Here is a 16,925-nt window from a genome sequence, read left to right on the forward strand (position 1 = left end):
TTCTGAATCTAAAATATAGAGAGGAAAAAAACTATTTTCAAGAGCATGGATTTCCTAATACTGTACATGGTCAAAAGTATGAACTTTTTCCATTAATAGCAAAGCACGTATTTCTAGTGCAAGGTATAAGCATGCAAATAATGAGTTTAACAACCAATGTTTTTAATAAGGAAGCATAACTGGGTTTACCCTAGTAAAAAAGTAATATATTTAAAATGCATTTATCTCATACTAAGTATAGTTCAAATCTATTAACTTTACTGACATATCACTTGAGACTTTTGAGAGAAAAATTATAATTAAACTTTATGTGGAGTACTACTTGTGCACAATGCACATTTCTTAATATTATGCCTAAAATGTGTTTTAATGTCACTATTAATAAGGATAGTATGATCCTTAAATAATATCAGTCTTTAAATGCAAGATATTTAAAGTTTACCTAAAGTATACTTGCAACAGTTCCACTTTAGCACAATTAAATATACTTCAGTATATACTTAAGTATATCTCTAATATACTAAGTATATACTGTATAGTCTTCAACACCACTTCCAAACAATTAAAGTGCATTAAGCACAACATTAGTTGTTGCAATTTAGCAGTATTAAGTATACCAGTTTAGTATACTAAAAGTACAATCGCAGGGTATTTTTATTAAGTACATAAATATGTAAATGTATTTGTAGCATACTTGGCATGAAATAAATGTATTTCAAATAAATGTTAGTATATTTATTTTTCACTAGGTTAAGGATGCACAATTTGCCCACTGCTATCTCTGCCCTCTGTGGGCTGAGGGAGAAACTGTAGCGTGCGTGTGTTTGTACACAGATGTCTCATCAGAGCTCTCTCTGCTCATATTTTATTCATTGTTTGCTTGTGCAAGCTACAGGAGACCATACTGCAGACAAGCCAAAACAACCGATGTGTGTGTGTGTGTGTGTGTGTGTGTGTGTGTGTGTGTGATGTGTGTGTGTGTGTGTGTGTGTGTGAGTGAGAGAGAGAGAGAGAGTGCTTCAAAGGTGCTGCAGCCAACACCCACCAATCTAAACCCAACGGCTCATTCTCTGTGTGTGATTCGGAGTTCATGGTGACCTTGGCTGCTCTTTGTGGGCCTCCATCCTTTAGTTAAGACATGCTGCCATCTGCTCTTTCTACATCCGTCACTGGCCTTTATCCAAAACCACCCACAAACATCAGAAATCCAAATCCTCTCCATCCAGAACCTCTCACACATCTCTGGACACCAACAGAAGCTTCCAAGAATTCCAAAAGCCTTGTACAAATATTCTAGATCTTCACGGCATGTTTGGAAATCTCCCAGTGACTTTAAGTTCTCCTGGGAATTTTGGACTTTGCGAATAGTACTTGGCATCTTCTTTGAAAAAAAAACAAAAAAAAAAAAAGGTTGAGTATGATAGTTTTTTGCTTCCAAAGACATGAAGCTTTTAACTTTAGAATGAAGAGGATTCACATTTCACATTATAACTGATATTTCATTCTTGGACTGCCACAGAGGAAATGTTTTCAAAAGTTCAGAGAAATTTAGTGTTAAAAATAAAATAACATTTTCTCCATTTTATTGTCTCAACAAAAAAGTTCAAGCTATCAGACACAATGACAAATTTAAAATTAAATTAAATTTAAAATAAAAAAATACCCTAAAATACAAATATAATAATAAATAAAAAGTTAAAACAAAAACAAAATTTTAAAATAAAAATGATTATATAAAATAAAAAAAATAAAAAATAGAATAAAAAATAAATATAAATAATAAATAATTAAAATAAAATAAAATTTTCTCCATTTTATAGTCTCAACAAAAAAGTTAGAGCTAGATCAAGCTATCAGACACAATGACATCATAATAAAACTAAGAAATATAAGTTCTGTTTAACACGTTTTTTTGGTCTAGAAGCAAAAGACTAAAAAATATCAGGGGTGGCATTTAAAACATGGACATCTCTGCTTCAGAATACCCCGAACAAGCTTGAAAAACACCAAATATTTGTTACACACTCAGTTAGCAAAGACTCCACATCTTGATGATAAAAGCCATTTTATCCTCAGAAAACACAGATGAATATGAACCAGTAGTGATATTCTGACGATAATCGTTACTCTAATGGCTTCTGTCCATTCGGCTAGGATTTTGAAAGCACTTAGACCTCAATAACAATAAGAACAGCGAGAGCTTTTTATGCTAACAGTGGCTCTGTTCCCATGTGTTACAGTACTGCTGGGTAATTAGAGGCCCTAATTGGACCATCCACTGCTACATGTTGGTTGTGCCCCTGAAGGCAGCGCGTGCATCGCACAGAAGATTCATTACAAGAAAATCTGTGTATGCACATGGATGGAGAGTGCACAGAAAAGCTCCCCAGGCTCCTCTGGAATCCTTTCTGAAACACTCCAGCATCTTCTAAAGCCTTTATGGAGCTTCGTACCATTTCTGTAGTGCACTGTGGGGTGGTGTAGCGGTTAAAGGATTAGTTTAGCCAACAATGAAAACTCTCATTCATGCACGCACTTATTGAAACTTGCCATATTGCAATTAGCAATGAGACACAGGGGAACAATAAATTGTATGTAAATGCAGCCTAAATTACAACATTTTCATTCTTGAATAGTATCAAAGCTGGTAACTGAAAGGCAATGTGCTATTTGCGTGTTTGAGAAATACATTTAACCCTAGGTTATGTGAAAGTCACGATTATGTGATAATATGCACAATCAAAATAACTAAGATTTTTTAAATGTTCAAAGCCTTATACGCTTACCAAGGTTTAATTTATTTGCTAAAAATACAGTAAAAAAACAATTTAAAATAACGGTCTTCTATTTTAATATATTTTAAAATGCAATTTTAAAATTGCTGTAAAGACAGCATCATTACTCCAGTCTTCAGTGTCACATGATCCTTCAAAAATCATTCTAATATACTGATTTGCTGCTCAAGAAACATTTCTTATGATTATCGATGTTGAAAGCAGTTGTGCTGCTTAATATATTTGTGGAAATTGTGATAAACTACTATTTAAAAGTTTGGAATAACATTAAAAAAAAAATATATATATATATATAAAATATTCTGATTCAGCAAGGATGCACAATTTATCAAAAGTGACAGTAAAAACATTTATAATAATTCTAATGATTTCTATTTCAAATAAATGTTGTTATTCTATTTATTAATCCTGAAAGAAATGTATAATGGTTTTCACAAAAATATTAATCAGCAAAAACTGTAACCAAAATTAATAATAAAAAATATTATTAATAATTGAGCAGCAAAGTAGCATATTAGAATGATTTCTGAAGGATCATGTGAGACTGAAGACTGGAGTGTTGATGCAGAAATTCATCTTTGCATCAAAGGAATAAATTACATTTTAAATATAATCAAATTGAAAACAGTAATATAAGATTGTAACAATATTTCACAACATTAGGTTTTTCACTGAATTTTTGATTAAATAAATGCAGGCTTAATGAATGTAAGAGTTTCAAAAACATTTTTACAAACTTAAATTATTCCAAACTTTTGAACGGTAATATTCAAAGACCCCAGAATTCCTCTTCAATGTAAGAACTTCACAAATCCCTAAAACATTAGTCAGCATCCTGATGCTGCAGGGAGTAGTAGAGTAGAAGTGTAGTAGTGTTTAAGCTAACTGAAGCGTCTAGCAATCTGTTTTAATTAAAGAGTGCTGGCAGGAGCTAGAGGGGCATGCAGCGCTCAAAGCGTACAGAGAGCTGCCACCTGATTTACTGCCTCCATCATGACCCAGCATTTCACTGGGGAGCTGAATGCAGTGCAGAAGTGAAAGTACAAGCCAGGTCATGTCTGGAGTATTTAAGGTGGTCCAGACGAGGGTCCAAAACACACTTAGACTGCTAGAGACCATCAAAATGACATTTAAAGCAACCAATCAGAGTTAGTTTTTTCTGACTCCAAACTTCTGAATGGTAGTGTACTGTATATCTGTTAAATAGTCTTTAAAATGACCAATAATTGTTATTCTACACACTTTTTTTTCTACAACTCTGCTTGCAGATATATAGTTAACTTGCTAAGTTTCTAAGTGTATAAAATAAAACTTTGGCTGAATGCTGATGGCACTAACCTGGCTCACTTTATGCACTGAAAGTATACAGTGCCCTCTAAAAGTTTGTCAATGCCCTAGGCAATGTGGGGTTTTGGACAATATCAGCAAAAACCCTGGCGTAAATGCATTAAAGTAACTAGCAATAACACCGAGCATTAATAATGATTTTAATTACATAAAGATTACATAAATATGTTAATCTATACACATCACAGTCAGACTGTGATGCCTGATTACTTGATTAAAGTGTGACCAAGGATTTGTTTTTGAAGATTATTGGATCAGCACATATTTATAGCTTTACTAACTGAGTGCCAGATAAAGTTAATAAACAACCAATCAGAATCAAAATGCTTAAGAAACAGCTGCAGTGTTTTCTCAAATCATTTTTATTATTAAATGTCTTGATAGTTTGTGCTGTCCCTTATCACAAAATGATCAAAACTCCACTTTGCGCTTCCATCCTTTTGAGGGCACTGCATGCTATGTTATTCCCTAACTACGCACAAGAGTATACACTAGTATTTTCCTACTTAAAAGGGAATTATAGTGTAGACCCTAATACATAATTTAGGCAACAATGTAGTATATGCTGTACTCTTTATCATACTTAAGGGACTCCAGTGAATACTTTAAGCCTGAAAGCTGTAACTCCAGTGTGTCCTATAATTCATTTTAGTGTATACTTAAAAGGAAAATTTAACAAGTATTCTAGGGCGTATTCAATAGCATACTAAACGTTAAAATTAAAATACTAGTATATTTCAGGGGACACTATAGTGATCCTATTCTTATTTTAGTGCATACTCAGTGAGATACTACAATTGATACTAATCTAAGTGGATGTTATAGTGATGTTATAATCGAGTACATACTTAAGAGGACAATATGGTGCACTAGTTCACACTTTCATTCAAGATCAAGAATATAACTTAGTACATACTTTAGTATGTATAGCTAAAAAAAATTTAAATGAAAAATACGTTTATAGTATTTATTAATGTTGGTAAATATTAATTTCTACATATATTTGAACATTTCAAATTTCAATTGATTAACAAGTTCATGCACGTGTAAATGCATCAATAAATACATGCACCAATAAATCAACAAACATAGGTAATTGCATAAAATCAATGTGTAAATGTATAAATAAATGCATAACTAAATGACTAACTAAACAATTTACTGTTAGTTAATGAACAGTACAATATTTATGAAATAACATTAACCCATATTAATAAATACATAAACAAATTGCATGAATACATGCATCAATACATCAACAAATATATGTGTAAATGCATAACTAAACAAACAAATGTGAACCGATAAAACCGATAAATTAACCGATAAATGTTAACCGACTGAAACTTGTAAATCGTTACCGTGAATATTCTTTTTTCCTCGGCTTGAAAATAAAAGTTTCCAATCTAAAAATAAAGCAGAGGTTAAGATGACGTTACACAAATACTTGAGCATGCTCAATAAAAGAGAGCAGAAGACAACTGAAAATGAAATCTACAGGAAGCAAGAACACAGGGAACTACCACAGAGCAGTGGTGTGTTTGAACATCATCGAGATGGAAAGAGACAAAACTCACTGAAGCCAGGTCTCGACCACACACAGCAGGTCATGAATCGCACGCCAATCATAACGTGTATGACGAAGTGCACGTCCCTTAGGTCTGCACCGCAGTGGAATGAACTTCAGTCAAGCTGCATCACATCACATTGCAGATACTCCCGTCCCAGAGAGACCGACTGCATGCTGAGCTTATGGAAGATAGAGTTAGGGATTTATGATTGTGTCTCACGCTGCTGTTTTGATACGCGTAGGAAGACAGGACAATGTAGAAAGCTAAATCAGGTTATGAGTTTTGAGGCCAGGACTCAGGAAACAGGAAAACTCCAAGTAAAGTAATTACTGAAGTTAACTAACAAAAGAAAATGCTGGTGCAATCTTCACAAAGATGGGGAAAATGTTTTCTTCCAACACTGCAAAGACCTGAGAAATATCATTTTTCATTTGGAACATGCTGTCAGGGGTGAAATATAGCGGCGGCGCTGCATATGGGTACAGGTATGGAGGTTTCTGTATCAGGTGACATAAATGAAGACTGCAGTGGGTGGCACAGGATGCGGTCCATCCCCATATCTCATTCCTCAGCTTTCTGTTCAGTCATATTCAATGTCAAATACAACGCCCGTTTCTGGCTCTACCTCTGATGGAAGAAAGCGAATGTGTGTGTGTTCCTTTGCCTTCAAGCTGCCTGGGAAACAAGTTTGGGTTGCTGTTGAGCGCTCAAGTACCTGTAGAGACTCACTAGAGGATGGAGAAACAAGAGAGAAGGTGAAAGAGAAAGAACCGCGGTTAAGACAAGTCCAGAAGCTGCCGAGTCTGACGGTTTCTGTCACAGTGGCTCTCTCTTAAACAGCAAGAACATGGACAGATCCTCTCATTAAATGTGTCTGGTGAAAGACATACTCTAAGTGCATTTTCACATCACATTTTTCCTGGAAGTACTTCAGAAACCAGATCTGGTGTGAGGTATTTTCTGTCAGCAGTTTAGAAACTGAACTAGAGAGGTCTGATTTCTTATGTGTCGTGAAGTCGGTTCTTTTCAATGAATTTGTCAGACAAGTAAGCAAATAGGTCTGAATCAGTCTGTGATTCAATTTGAATCTGTTCAGGACATAGACCAAATCATTATGAATTAATTTGTGGTTGAGCCCTATTCGCTTTATGATTTAGTCATGACCTAATCGGTTCATGATTGGGCCTGAATCGCTTTGTCGTTCAGCCCAAATCAGTTCAAGATTCTGAATCAGATCACGATTCAGACTAAATCAGTTTGTGAACTGCAGTTTAAATCAGGTCATGGCCGAATCTGAATCATTTGGACAGTTCACCCATGCACTGACTCCCTCTGTAAAACTGCTATTAAGAATCAAAACTACTGATTTGTAAAAGAACAATTCTTTTGAAACTGTTCTTTTAATAAATTATTTAAACGTGTAACCAAAAAGGTCTGAATCCGTTTGTGAATTAATTTGATGTTGATTCATTTAATCATTTTGTGATTCAGTCTGAATCGGTTTGCAATTTAGCCTAAATCAGTGTGTGATTCAGACTGAATCAGACTGTGATCCAGTCTGAATCGGTGTGTGATATCTAGTCAGAATTAGTTCATGGTTCAGTCTGAACTTATAGCGGTTGTTCAGTCTAAATCAGTTCATCTTTTAATCTGAGTCATTTGGACATTTTATTCACAAACTGCAGCAAGTTCAGCACCTGCATGTGAATGACTCTGACCAAACAACTTCTGACCAAAAACACATTAATCATACCATGCATGCTAAAAAAACCCTAATAGGCTTCATGCAATGCCCACTGGAGAGGTTTTCAGAGCATTGTTTTGTAATGAGTCCGAAAAGCAGACAGGACATTATAATTGTGGATGTTTGAGACTTGTGTTTGGTGGCTGTTGATGAGCCCACAGGTCCAGCCCTGTAGGCTCATCAAGGAAGAAAACATCATTAGCTTCATGCCGTAATAAAAAAAATCACTTTGATTTCCACATGAGGGTCATTTGCCACAGGGGCAATTTGCTCCGGCAATATGAGAGGAAAAGAGAGAGCGAGAACAGAAAGAAACAAAGACTACTGTAAGTACGTGTAGGGCTGAAGTGACCTTATGAGAATTTAATCATGGTGACTGTGCCCAGAAAAATCTTCAGTACTTGACCCCCAATAATAATAATAATAACAACCAGTTCCTGGATCTTTAGAGACTAAGGTTTTATTTTTTTTATTTTTTATGTTTAAGATGTAAAACAGACAGGTGAGCTAGTTAGTGTCTGGAGACCCTGGTTTATGCACAGCAGAGACAGCAAGCGCTATGACATTTCCAGAGCCAAATGGGACACGATTCATGGATATTCTTTCTCTCTCCTGGTTTCTTTTCCTTTGGCCATGTCAACAGTTAGCAGGAAACTAGACATGATATTTATAGTTATACTGCAGCCTTCAGAAGATCATCTCACTGTCTCTCTCTCTCACTCACCTGCTCTACTATTGGGCATTTCAACTCTCAAAAGAGAGAGACGATATACAAACAAATGTGTGTTTGTGTGTGAACTCACCCTAAGGATATTTTGAAAAATCATGCCATGAAATACTCAACAGAGTGAGTAAACCTCTATAGGGATGCATCTAATCCATATCTTTCAGCATTAATAACCAACAAAATGCAGTTCAATTACATTTTCTTTACTCATTGCAAACCACACTGGTGTTTTTGCTGGTGTTTTGCCAGGTATGAACAAATACGTTTGATTTAAGTAATTAAAAACAACTCAAAGTGGACTAGACCTGACAATGGTCAAAAGATGAGTTCTGTGAGACTAACCGGAACATGACAATGCAACCATTTACTACATTTGGAAAGTAGTTCTGTGTGAGTTTCAACAGTAAACTGATGTTTTGTTTTCTTTTCCTGAATGTACAGTAGAGAAACCCAAAAATGTGGGTCTCTAAAGAGACATGGTTATTTTCTTATTTCAGAATCATGTCCAATCAGACAGAATCGCTCACGCTTAACAAGCCTTCTTACATAAAACATAACAGCAAAATACAAAATCATTCCTCTCATAAATAACACGTTTTACAGCATTTTCCCTCAGATGTATTTTGTTTGCTTTGCAATAAATTTGAGTGTTTTTTATTTATGTATAAGTGTCCTTCACTAAGTCAAGCATCAGTATTACTATTGCTCATACTTTAGGTCAGTGAACTGAACAAGCCTCAAACTTCAACTATTCGAGTGTAACTCATTCTGCAAACTTTAAGTAAAAACTTGGTCCTCTGTTCACTTAATTTTACAACTAATTAGTTTACAAACATAGACAGACAGACAGACAGACAGATAGATCGACAGATAGACAGACAGATAGATAGATAGATAGATAGACAGATAGAGAGATAGAGAGATAGAACGACAGATAGATAGATAGACAGATAGATAGATAGATAGATAGATAGATAGATAGATAGATAGATAGATAGATAGAACGACAGATAGAATGACAGATAGATAGATAGATAGATAGATAGATAGATAGATAGATAGATAGATAGATAGATAGATAGATAGATCAAACGTTTGGTGTTGGTAAGATTGTATTTGAAAGGAAATTTTTTGAAACGAAGTCAATTATGCTCAAAGCTGCATTAATATGATCAAAACTACAGTAAAAACACTGTAATATTGTGAACGAGTTTTACAATTTAAAATATAAATGTAATTCCTGTGATTAATCCCTGTGATTCCTATACAAACACACTATACACACTATCAACAAATATAAATAAGCATACAAGATACATACGGTGTTGGGGAAAGTTACTTTTAAAAGTAATGTGTTACTTTACTAGTTATTTGAAAAAAGTAACCTGATTACACAACACATATATATATATATATATATATATATATATATATATAAAATAAACCTCACTAATCGACTAGATCAGTGGTTCCCAACCTTTTTCAACTCGCGGCCCACACAACCAAACACATATGTTTGCGCGGCCCACTGCAAAAAAAATAACTGACCCCGCTATTGTTGGGTTAATAACTTAGTACTCAGAAGCTAGATTGTTAACTGTATTTATTGAATGAACTATGGCTGATATGGACAAAAAAAAAAAAAAAAAAACTATCGCGATTTCTTTGATCAATTTTGCGATTTCGATTTTAATCATAATTTTGACACACACAGATATGCTTTACAGTCATAAATGCATTCAGAGTGAATTTGAAACATATTTCCAAAAGAAAACCAATTAGAGCTTTATCAAAAAGTTGTAACGTCTCTAGAACAGACATAAGTCAAAATAATTAATATAGTAAAGGTGTAACAAAATTTCTAGACTTATGGCAAAAAATATAGGCTAAATAAATAAATCCTGTGTCCAGGGACTTTTTTTTTCTTTTTTGCCATACATTGTTCATAGAGCTCATTAATTGTAGCGGTGCCTCAGGTGTTGAAATAGATTTGTTATACATTATACAGGTTCACACGTACTCCGTTTGCAGTGCGTATACAGTATGTGTATGCGGTGCAGAAGCAGCAGTGAGAGCGCATTAATGTAACGCGAAAGCACATTAAATTAATGCGCGAGCGCGAATCTGTCCGCACACATGCAGATTTCTTTTGCTCTGTCTCAAAACCAGACGCGCTTGCTCAGATACACGCTGCTCTCGCCCAGAGAAAGTGCGCGCACTTAAAAGGTGTCTTCTCTCGCTCAAACTGCGTCCTGTGCACTCACAACTCTCTATGCTCTTGTGCTAGATATTAATTATTTTCGCACGTTTTTATTTCTAGCCTTTTACCGCGTGCAGTGTGAACGCTCTGATCCGTTAACATGGGCTCGGAAAAAAGGCGCATCACAGACAGAGTGTGTGAACCTGGAGTTACGTAGACATATGTCCAGTCTGTTCTGTTCTCGCGCTAGGAGCGTTGCATTCTGATTAGATCGGATGGCATACTGCGGGAGGTCAGGGCCGCGGAAAATCGTGCTATAAAGCGATTTAGAAATCGCGCATGCTCAAATCATGATTTTATGACAATTTCTATCGCACAGCCCTAGAATGAACTGGCAATGAACAGAAAATAACTCGGGCTTATTTAATTATATATATGAAATTATGTTATTATGTTATGACTTAGACATTTTACATATATTAACAATATTATTATTTATTTTAATAGTAATTGGCGGCCCACCTGCAATACCATCGCGACCCACAGGTTGAAAACCACTGGACTAGATGATTGTTGAACGACTATTTAATTATTCTCCCCATGATCCAATTGGTGTTTTTCCAACTAAGGACATTTACAAATGTCCCTATAGTGAGATTTTTGCTCTTTCTGGGGACAAATCCCTCACTAAAGTACAGCTAAGTAAATCCACACACACGGCTCAGTCAAAGGACACCTCCACAACAACTTCAAAGCAAAGACAGTGTGTGTGTGCGTGTGTGTCCGTGCCTGTAGAGGCCACCTGCTCAGTCACCGATGCTGAAAGCAGTCTGGGATTAGAGGAGACACACACACAGACCAAAGACAACGCTTTTCATGTTCACGTGTGTGGAATACCACTAAGAGCACTGCTCTGTCTTATTTTTCCATCCTCAAAGACGCAGAGCCAGAGGTGCGTAAAAGCAGACGTCTTTATTCAAAAAGAGAGCACATCAAAACAGTGGAGTCACGGGGAAATCTCAGATGGGCTCTCAGATCAGACTAATGCACAGACTCTATTACGAACTCACAGCAATCAGTGCAGCCTTTGAACCTCTGTCCCATTACAGGACGTGCATCATATCAAGAACACATCGGCATTTACCGCTCGATAAAGTGTGCTGCGTGTACCTTTAGTGCTGAGGGTTTTAGACGTCAGCTCCAGTGTGTTCAGCATCTCTGTGCCGATATTCTCCAGGGTGATGGTGAGCTGCTGTGTCTCTCCATTAAACAGCTGCAGGGACACGCTGGTGGACAGGTCTTCACTGGACAGATGAGCCGACCTGGACCAAAACAAAAAATACAAAGCATAAAATCTTGAAATGTTCATTAGGGGTGTAAATAATTGCTTTGACAACAATTCAGCTGTGAATCTTTATTGAGTTATGGGATGTAGCATGACATTTTGTCACAGTTAGATAGGATTTTTTTATATTTTGTCAGGATTCTAAATGCATAAACTTAAAAACTTTCAAAGACACACTCAGGAGACAAACGTAGAGTAAATGCAGGGACAATTTAAAACATAGTGGGAAAAAATTTAAGTTTCACTTTAAAAAGCTCAAAATGTTATTAAGGACAAGTACTTTTGATTGCTTTGCAATAATTTCAGAGTGTACCTGTGGAGAAAAGTGTCTGCTAAATAAATAATTGTAAAACACAGGGTATTATTACAGTAATTATAATCAATTACTAATTTGCATATTCATTATATTGAAATAGCATTCTCAGATTGAAGCCTTTACATCCCTCATGTCCTAAATTTAAAATAAACAAGTAAATAAATAAATAATGAAAAATAGAAGTTAATAAATAAATAAGCAAATATGCAAAATACTTATTACATTTTTTTTTAATTAAAGTAAATAAATAAATGACTGGGGCAGTTACTTTGTAGTCAAAGAAGTATTGTGAAAGTATAAAAACTTACCAAGCTTGCTTCTCAATAACATGTCAATCACCAATAAAATCTTAAATAATAATAATAAGTTTGCACCTTTAACTCAAAATCATGCTAAACGTATTTGTTGGTTTGGTTAATGCATGCTCTAGAGGATTATTGTAAAGACCAGCCGATGGTCATGTCAATAAGGTCAATAGCTCTTTTAATTGAAAGGTGGGACCTTCTTTTCTACAGCAGCTTTTCAATTAAAAGAGTCAATCACCTTATTAGGGCTTCGCATGAGTGATTTCTCTTGTGGCGTGTCTCCTTAAATCCCCTCTAGTTTAGCAAAGGCATCAAGCACAAGGAGATGTGCAAAAACACTGCAAAATTCAGATTTATCATTAAAAAAGTCTTCAAAATTAGGTGACACCCTGAGGCTTGATAAAAACCCTTAAAATAAACAGTCCATTAAAAAAGGTGTGCTGCCAATGTTCTGTTCCATAAATTCCCCCTCAATAGCTATGTTTTAGTTTTAATCCATTTTTCATGTCTTCATGCTGTGCAAAGAGCATTTAGACTGATGTTTGGTTCTAAAATCCTCTTCAAGAAGCTCAGAAGAAAGTGAAAGAATAAAAAATAAGTGTGGACAGTCAAGCCGAAAGGAGTCTGAAATATCAATTCACAGCACAACATTTGCATAAATTCACTCATTTTCCTGACATAAAAAAAGACTAAAAGTTCCTTTAAGGAAAAACTGAACAACAAAAATACCAAACAGTTTGTCAAAACTGTTTCAAAAACATTGTACTGTAGCACTGATATCATGAATTTGATCTTAAAAACTGTAGTTTTCAGGAGGATAAACGCAATGCATGTGTACATTCCGCAGTAAATAAACTACGAAAAAGGCAACTGACAACTTACATTTCTACAGTTACAGATTCTCCTATTCATTTTTATATGAGTGGTTTGTCTTCTCCTCCTTATAATGTCTCTGACCAAACCTTTATTCCAGCAGAGCCACACTAAACAAACCAATTTCATTTCATTTCATTCTGAATGTCATTTCAGGCTGACACACTCAAGTTGAAGAATAATATTATTAATGTACTTGAGATTGAATATGTTTACAGCTGCCTCTGTAGAGCTAAATATGATGAAAATGACTGACAATCCTGTCAAATGGAATATAATGCCGTGGATGTATGTGTGTGTGTGTGTGTGTGTGTGTGTGTAGGCCCATAAGGAATTACTGTTAGCTCTGGGTGCTTTGGGATCGTCCTGCCTGCCAAACTCTTCTCAAATAAACCATATTAAAGAAGAAGTGGGGGTGGGGGTCTTTTGCAGTAATAATTGCATAAAAGTGTGCAAAAATGGATCTCATGCTAAACCCGTATGAATTTACAAAAGATAAACTAGTTTTGTGAAGGGAAAATATGTATACAGATGAATGGGAGAAAAAGTAACTCAATATGGCAGCTGCAGCCAATTGTCTTTTGATAATTTGTTGATTTATGCTATAACACGCATGCACATTAGCTAGACCAACATGAAAGATGTAAACAACTATGTAAACCTGTGGCAAATTGACAATATGAAAGTGAAAAGAAAAAAAAAAGTGAAAGTGACATGACATGTGGCCAAGTATGGTGACCCATACTCGGAATTAGTGCTCTGCATTTATCCCATCCAAAGTGTACACACACACCGTGAAACACACCCGGAGCATATATATATATATATATATATATATATATATATATATATATATATATATATATATATATATACATATATATATATATATATATATATATATATATATATATTCACTAAGAATGCCCAAAACACCAGTTGATCAAGAAAAGAAAAAACCTTCCCTGCAGGTTTTTAGAGTCAGGGAGGTTATGACAGCACAATATGACAGCAGTGGGAACAGTAGGTAGGAATTCACTTCAAACACACATACACAGAGTGTTCAGTCCCTAGATACCATCACACTGCAGCCACTTCATCATCTTTACTCTCTTTACTGCATTTCCTCCCTCTCACCACAGCTGCCTGATGTTGACGAGTACAGTACTGCTATGTCAATGCTTTTTTTTTTTTTTGGTGCCAGCTGATTTATTTATTTTTATTTAATAAAATTTTTAATACTATATATATATATATATATATATATATATATATATATATATATATATATTTTTATATACACACAAATATATATATATAAATATATATTTATTTATTTATTTTATTTTTTTTAATTATTAGTGCTGTCAAACAATTAATCGAAATAAATCGCATCGCAAGTTTGTGTTTACATAATATATGTGTGTGTGTGTGTGTGTACTGTGTATATTTACTATGTATATATAAATAAACACACACATGTATATATTTAAGAAAAATGATATATTTATACATCAAATATTTATATACACTCACCTAAAGGATTATTGGGAACACCTGTTCAATTTCTCATTAATGCAATTATCTAATCAACCAATCACATGGCAGTTGCTTCAATGCATTTAGGGGTGTGGTCCTGGTCAAGACAATCTCCTGAACTCCAAACTGAATGTCAGAATGGGAAAGAAAGGTGATTTAAGCAATTTTGAGCGTGGAATGGTTGTTGGTGACAGACGGGCCGGTCTGAGTATTTCACAATCTGCTCAGTTACTGGGATTTTCACGCACAACCATTTCTAGGGTTTACAAAGAATGGCGTGAAAAGGGAAAAACATCCAGTATGCGGCAGTCCTGTGGGCAAAAATGCCTTGTTGATGCTAAAAGGTCAGAGGAGAATGGGCCGACTGATTCAAGCTGATAGAAGAGCAACTTTGACTGAAATAACCACTCGTTACAACCGAGGTATGCAGCAAAGCATTTGTGAAGCCACAACACGCACAACCTTGATGCGGATGGGCTACAACAGCAGAAGACCCCACCGGGTACCACTCATCTCCACAACAAATAGGAAAAAGAGGCTAAAATTTGCACGAGCTCACCAAAATTGGACAGTTGAAGACTAGAAAATGTTGCCTGGTCTGAAGAGTCTCGATTTCTGTTGAGAAATTCAGATGGTAGAGTCAGAATTTGGCGTAAACAGAATGAGAACATGGATCCATCATGCCTTGTTACCACTGTGCTGGTGGTGGTTTAATGGTGTGGGGGATGTTTTCTTGGCACACTTTAGGCACCTTAGTGCCAACTGGGCATCGTTTAAATGCCACAGCCTACCTGAGGATTGTTTCTGACCATGTCCATCCCTTTATGACCACCATGTACCCATCATCTGATGGCTACTTCCCAGCAGGATAATGCACCATGTCACAAAGCTCGAATCATTTCAAATTGGTTTCTTGAACATGACAATGAGTTCAATGTACTCAAATGGCCCCCACAGTCACCAGATCTCAACCCAATAGAGCAGCTTTGAGATGTGGTGGAACGGGAGCTTCGTGCCCTGGATGTGCATCCCACAAATCTCCATCAAATGCAAGATGCTATCCTATCAATATGGGCCAACATTTCTAAAGAATGCTTTCAGCACCTTGTTGAATAAATGCCACGTAGAATTAAGGCAGTTCTGAAGGCGAAAGGGGGTCAAACACAGTATTAGTATGGTGTTCCTAATAATCCTTTAGGTGAGTATATGTATACACATATATTTATTTATTTTTTAATTTATATATACATATGTGTGTAATCTCAGAATATTTCACATGACTTCTAAACATTGAAACACATGGAATGTTGATGAAATCAAAATCATTTGCTTAATATATAAATAATAAATAAGCAAATTATACACACACATTAAAGCACATTGTTTTTATAATTTTAGTTTTCAGCAATTAATTCTAATTATTATAATTAACAATTATTATTATTTTATTAGATTAATTAATATTCATTTTTTTATATTTTTTTATTTTAATAACCACACGTTTATTTATTTTTTAGTATGAATACGGTTGTCACATGACTTAAAACACTCTGGTAGCTAATTCAAACAATTACCTTAATAATCTTTTATATGTTTCTAAGAATCAAAGGCATGAATTTTGCTGCAAAAACTTTGCTACCTGGTAGGCTGATAAAACCTCTGCAATCCTGACTCCCAAAAGCTGCCAACAGCAGCCAGCCAATCACAACAGATTCTCTGCCAGCACTTTATTTTTGTGTGCAATATGCATCAGGCGGTCCGTGGACTTTCCATGAGCAATCGGGCATGCTGTCTGAGGCTGAGAATAACCACCTGAACGCTTCCTCTGATTTGTGACAGCACTGAGCAAAGTCACATCTCCATAAAACTGTTTTGCAACCACGCTACAGCAACTGAAACATCCTAAGAGAATGTGATCTAATTAAATCACCTTATTATTGATTTTTATATCATATTATACAGAAGAAAAGCGTGCAAACCTTGGTAAGGATGTGCAGAGCTGCAGTCGTGGGAGTGATGGCACCACCTCCACCATACAGCCGCTGCTCTTCACCCCCACCAGACCCTCCAGAAGACAGTCACTGCTCACCCCAAACACCGACGTGTGATACCCTGCAACATTAGCAAAAATCATATTTAAAAATGTTCCATAATAGCAGACTG

The 16,925-nt window shown here is 35.5% G+C and overlaps 1 protein-coding gene across 5 annotated transcripts in view; it reads right to left on the reverse strand.

Annotated features, from left to right (window-relative positions):
* The window catches only part of LOC109085850 (trafficking protein particle complex subunit 9-like), a 201,821-nt gene that overhangs the window by 123,818 nt on the left and 61,078 nt on the right, over window positions 1–16,925 (reverse strand). For all 5 annotated transcript variants that reach the window (XR_006162617.1, XM_042776264.1, XM_042776263.1 and 2 more), the window contains 2 exons: window positions 16,742–16,874; window positions 11,555–11,706 (listed from right to left, as the gene is read on the reverse strand). Coding sequence is in view for 4 of the 5 variants with exons in the window: in XM_042776264.1 (XP_042632198.1) it covers window positions 11,555–11,706; window positions 16,742–16,874 (285 nt within the window). In the remaining variant the exon portion in view is untranslated. The remainder of the gene's footprint in view (window positions 1–11,554; window positions 11,707–16,741; window positions 16,875–16,925) is intronic.

This window comes from Cyprinus carpio, chromosome A19 (assembly GCF_018340385.1).
Source record: "Cyprinus carpio isolate SPL01 chromosome A19, ASM1834038v1, whole genome shotgun sequence".
Taxonomy (NCBI): domain Eukaryota; kingdom Metazoa; phylum Chordata; class Actinopteri; order Cypriniformes; family Cyprinidae; genus Cyprinus; species Cyprinus carpio.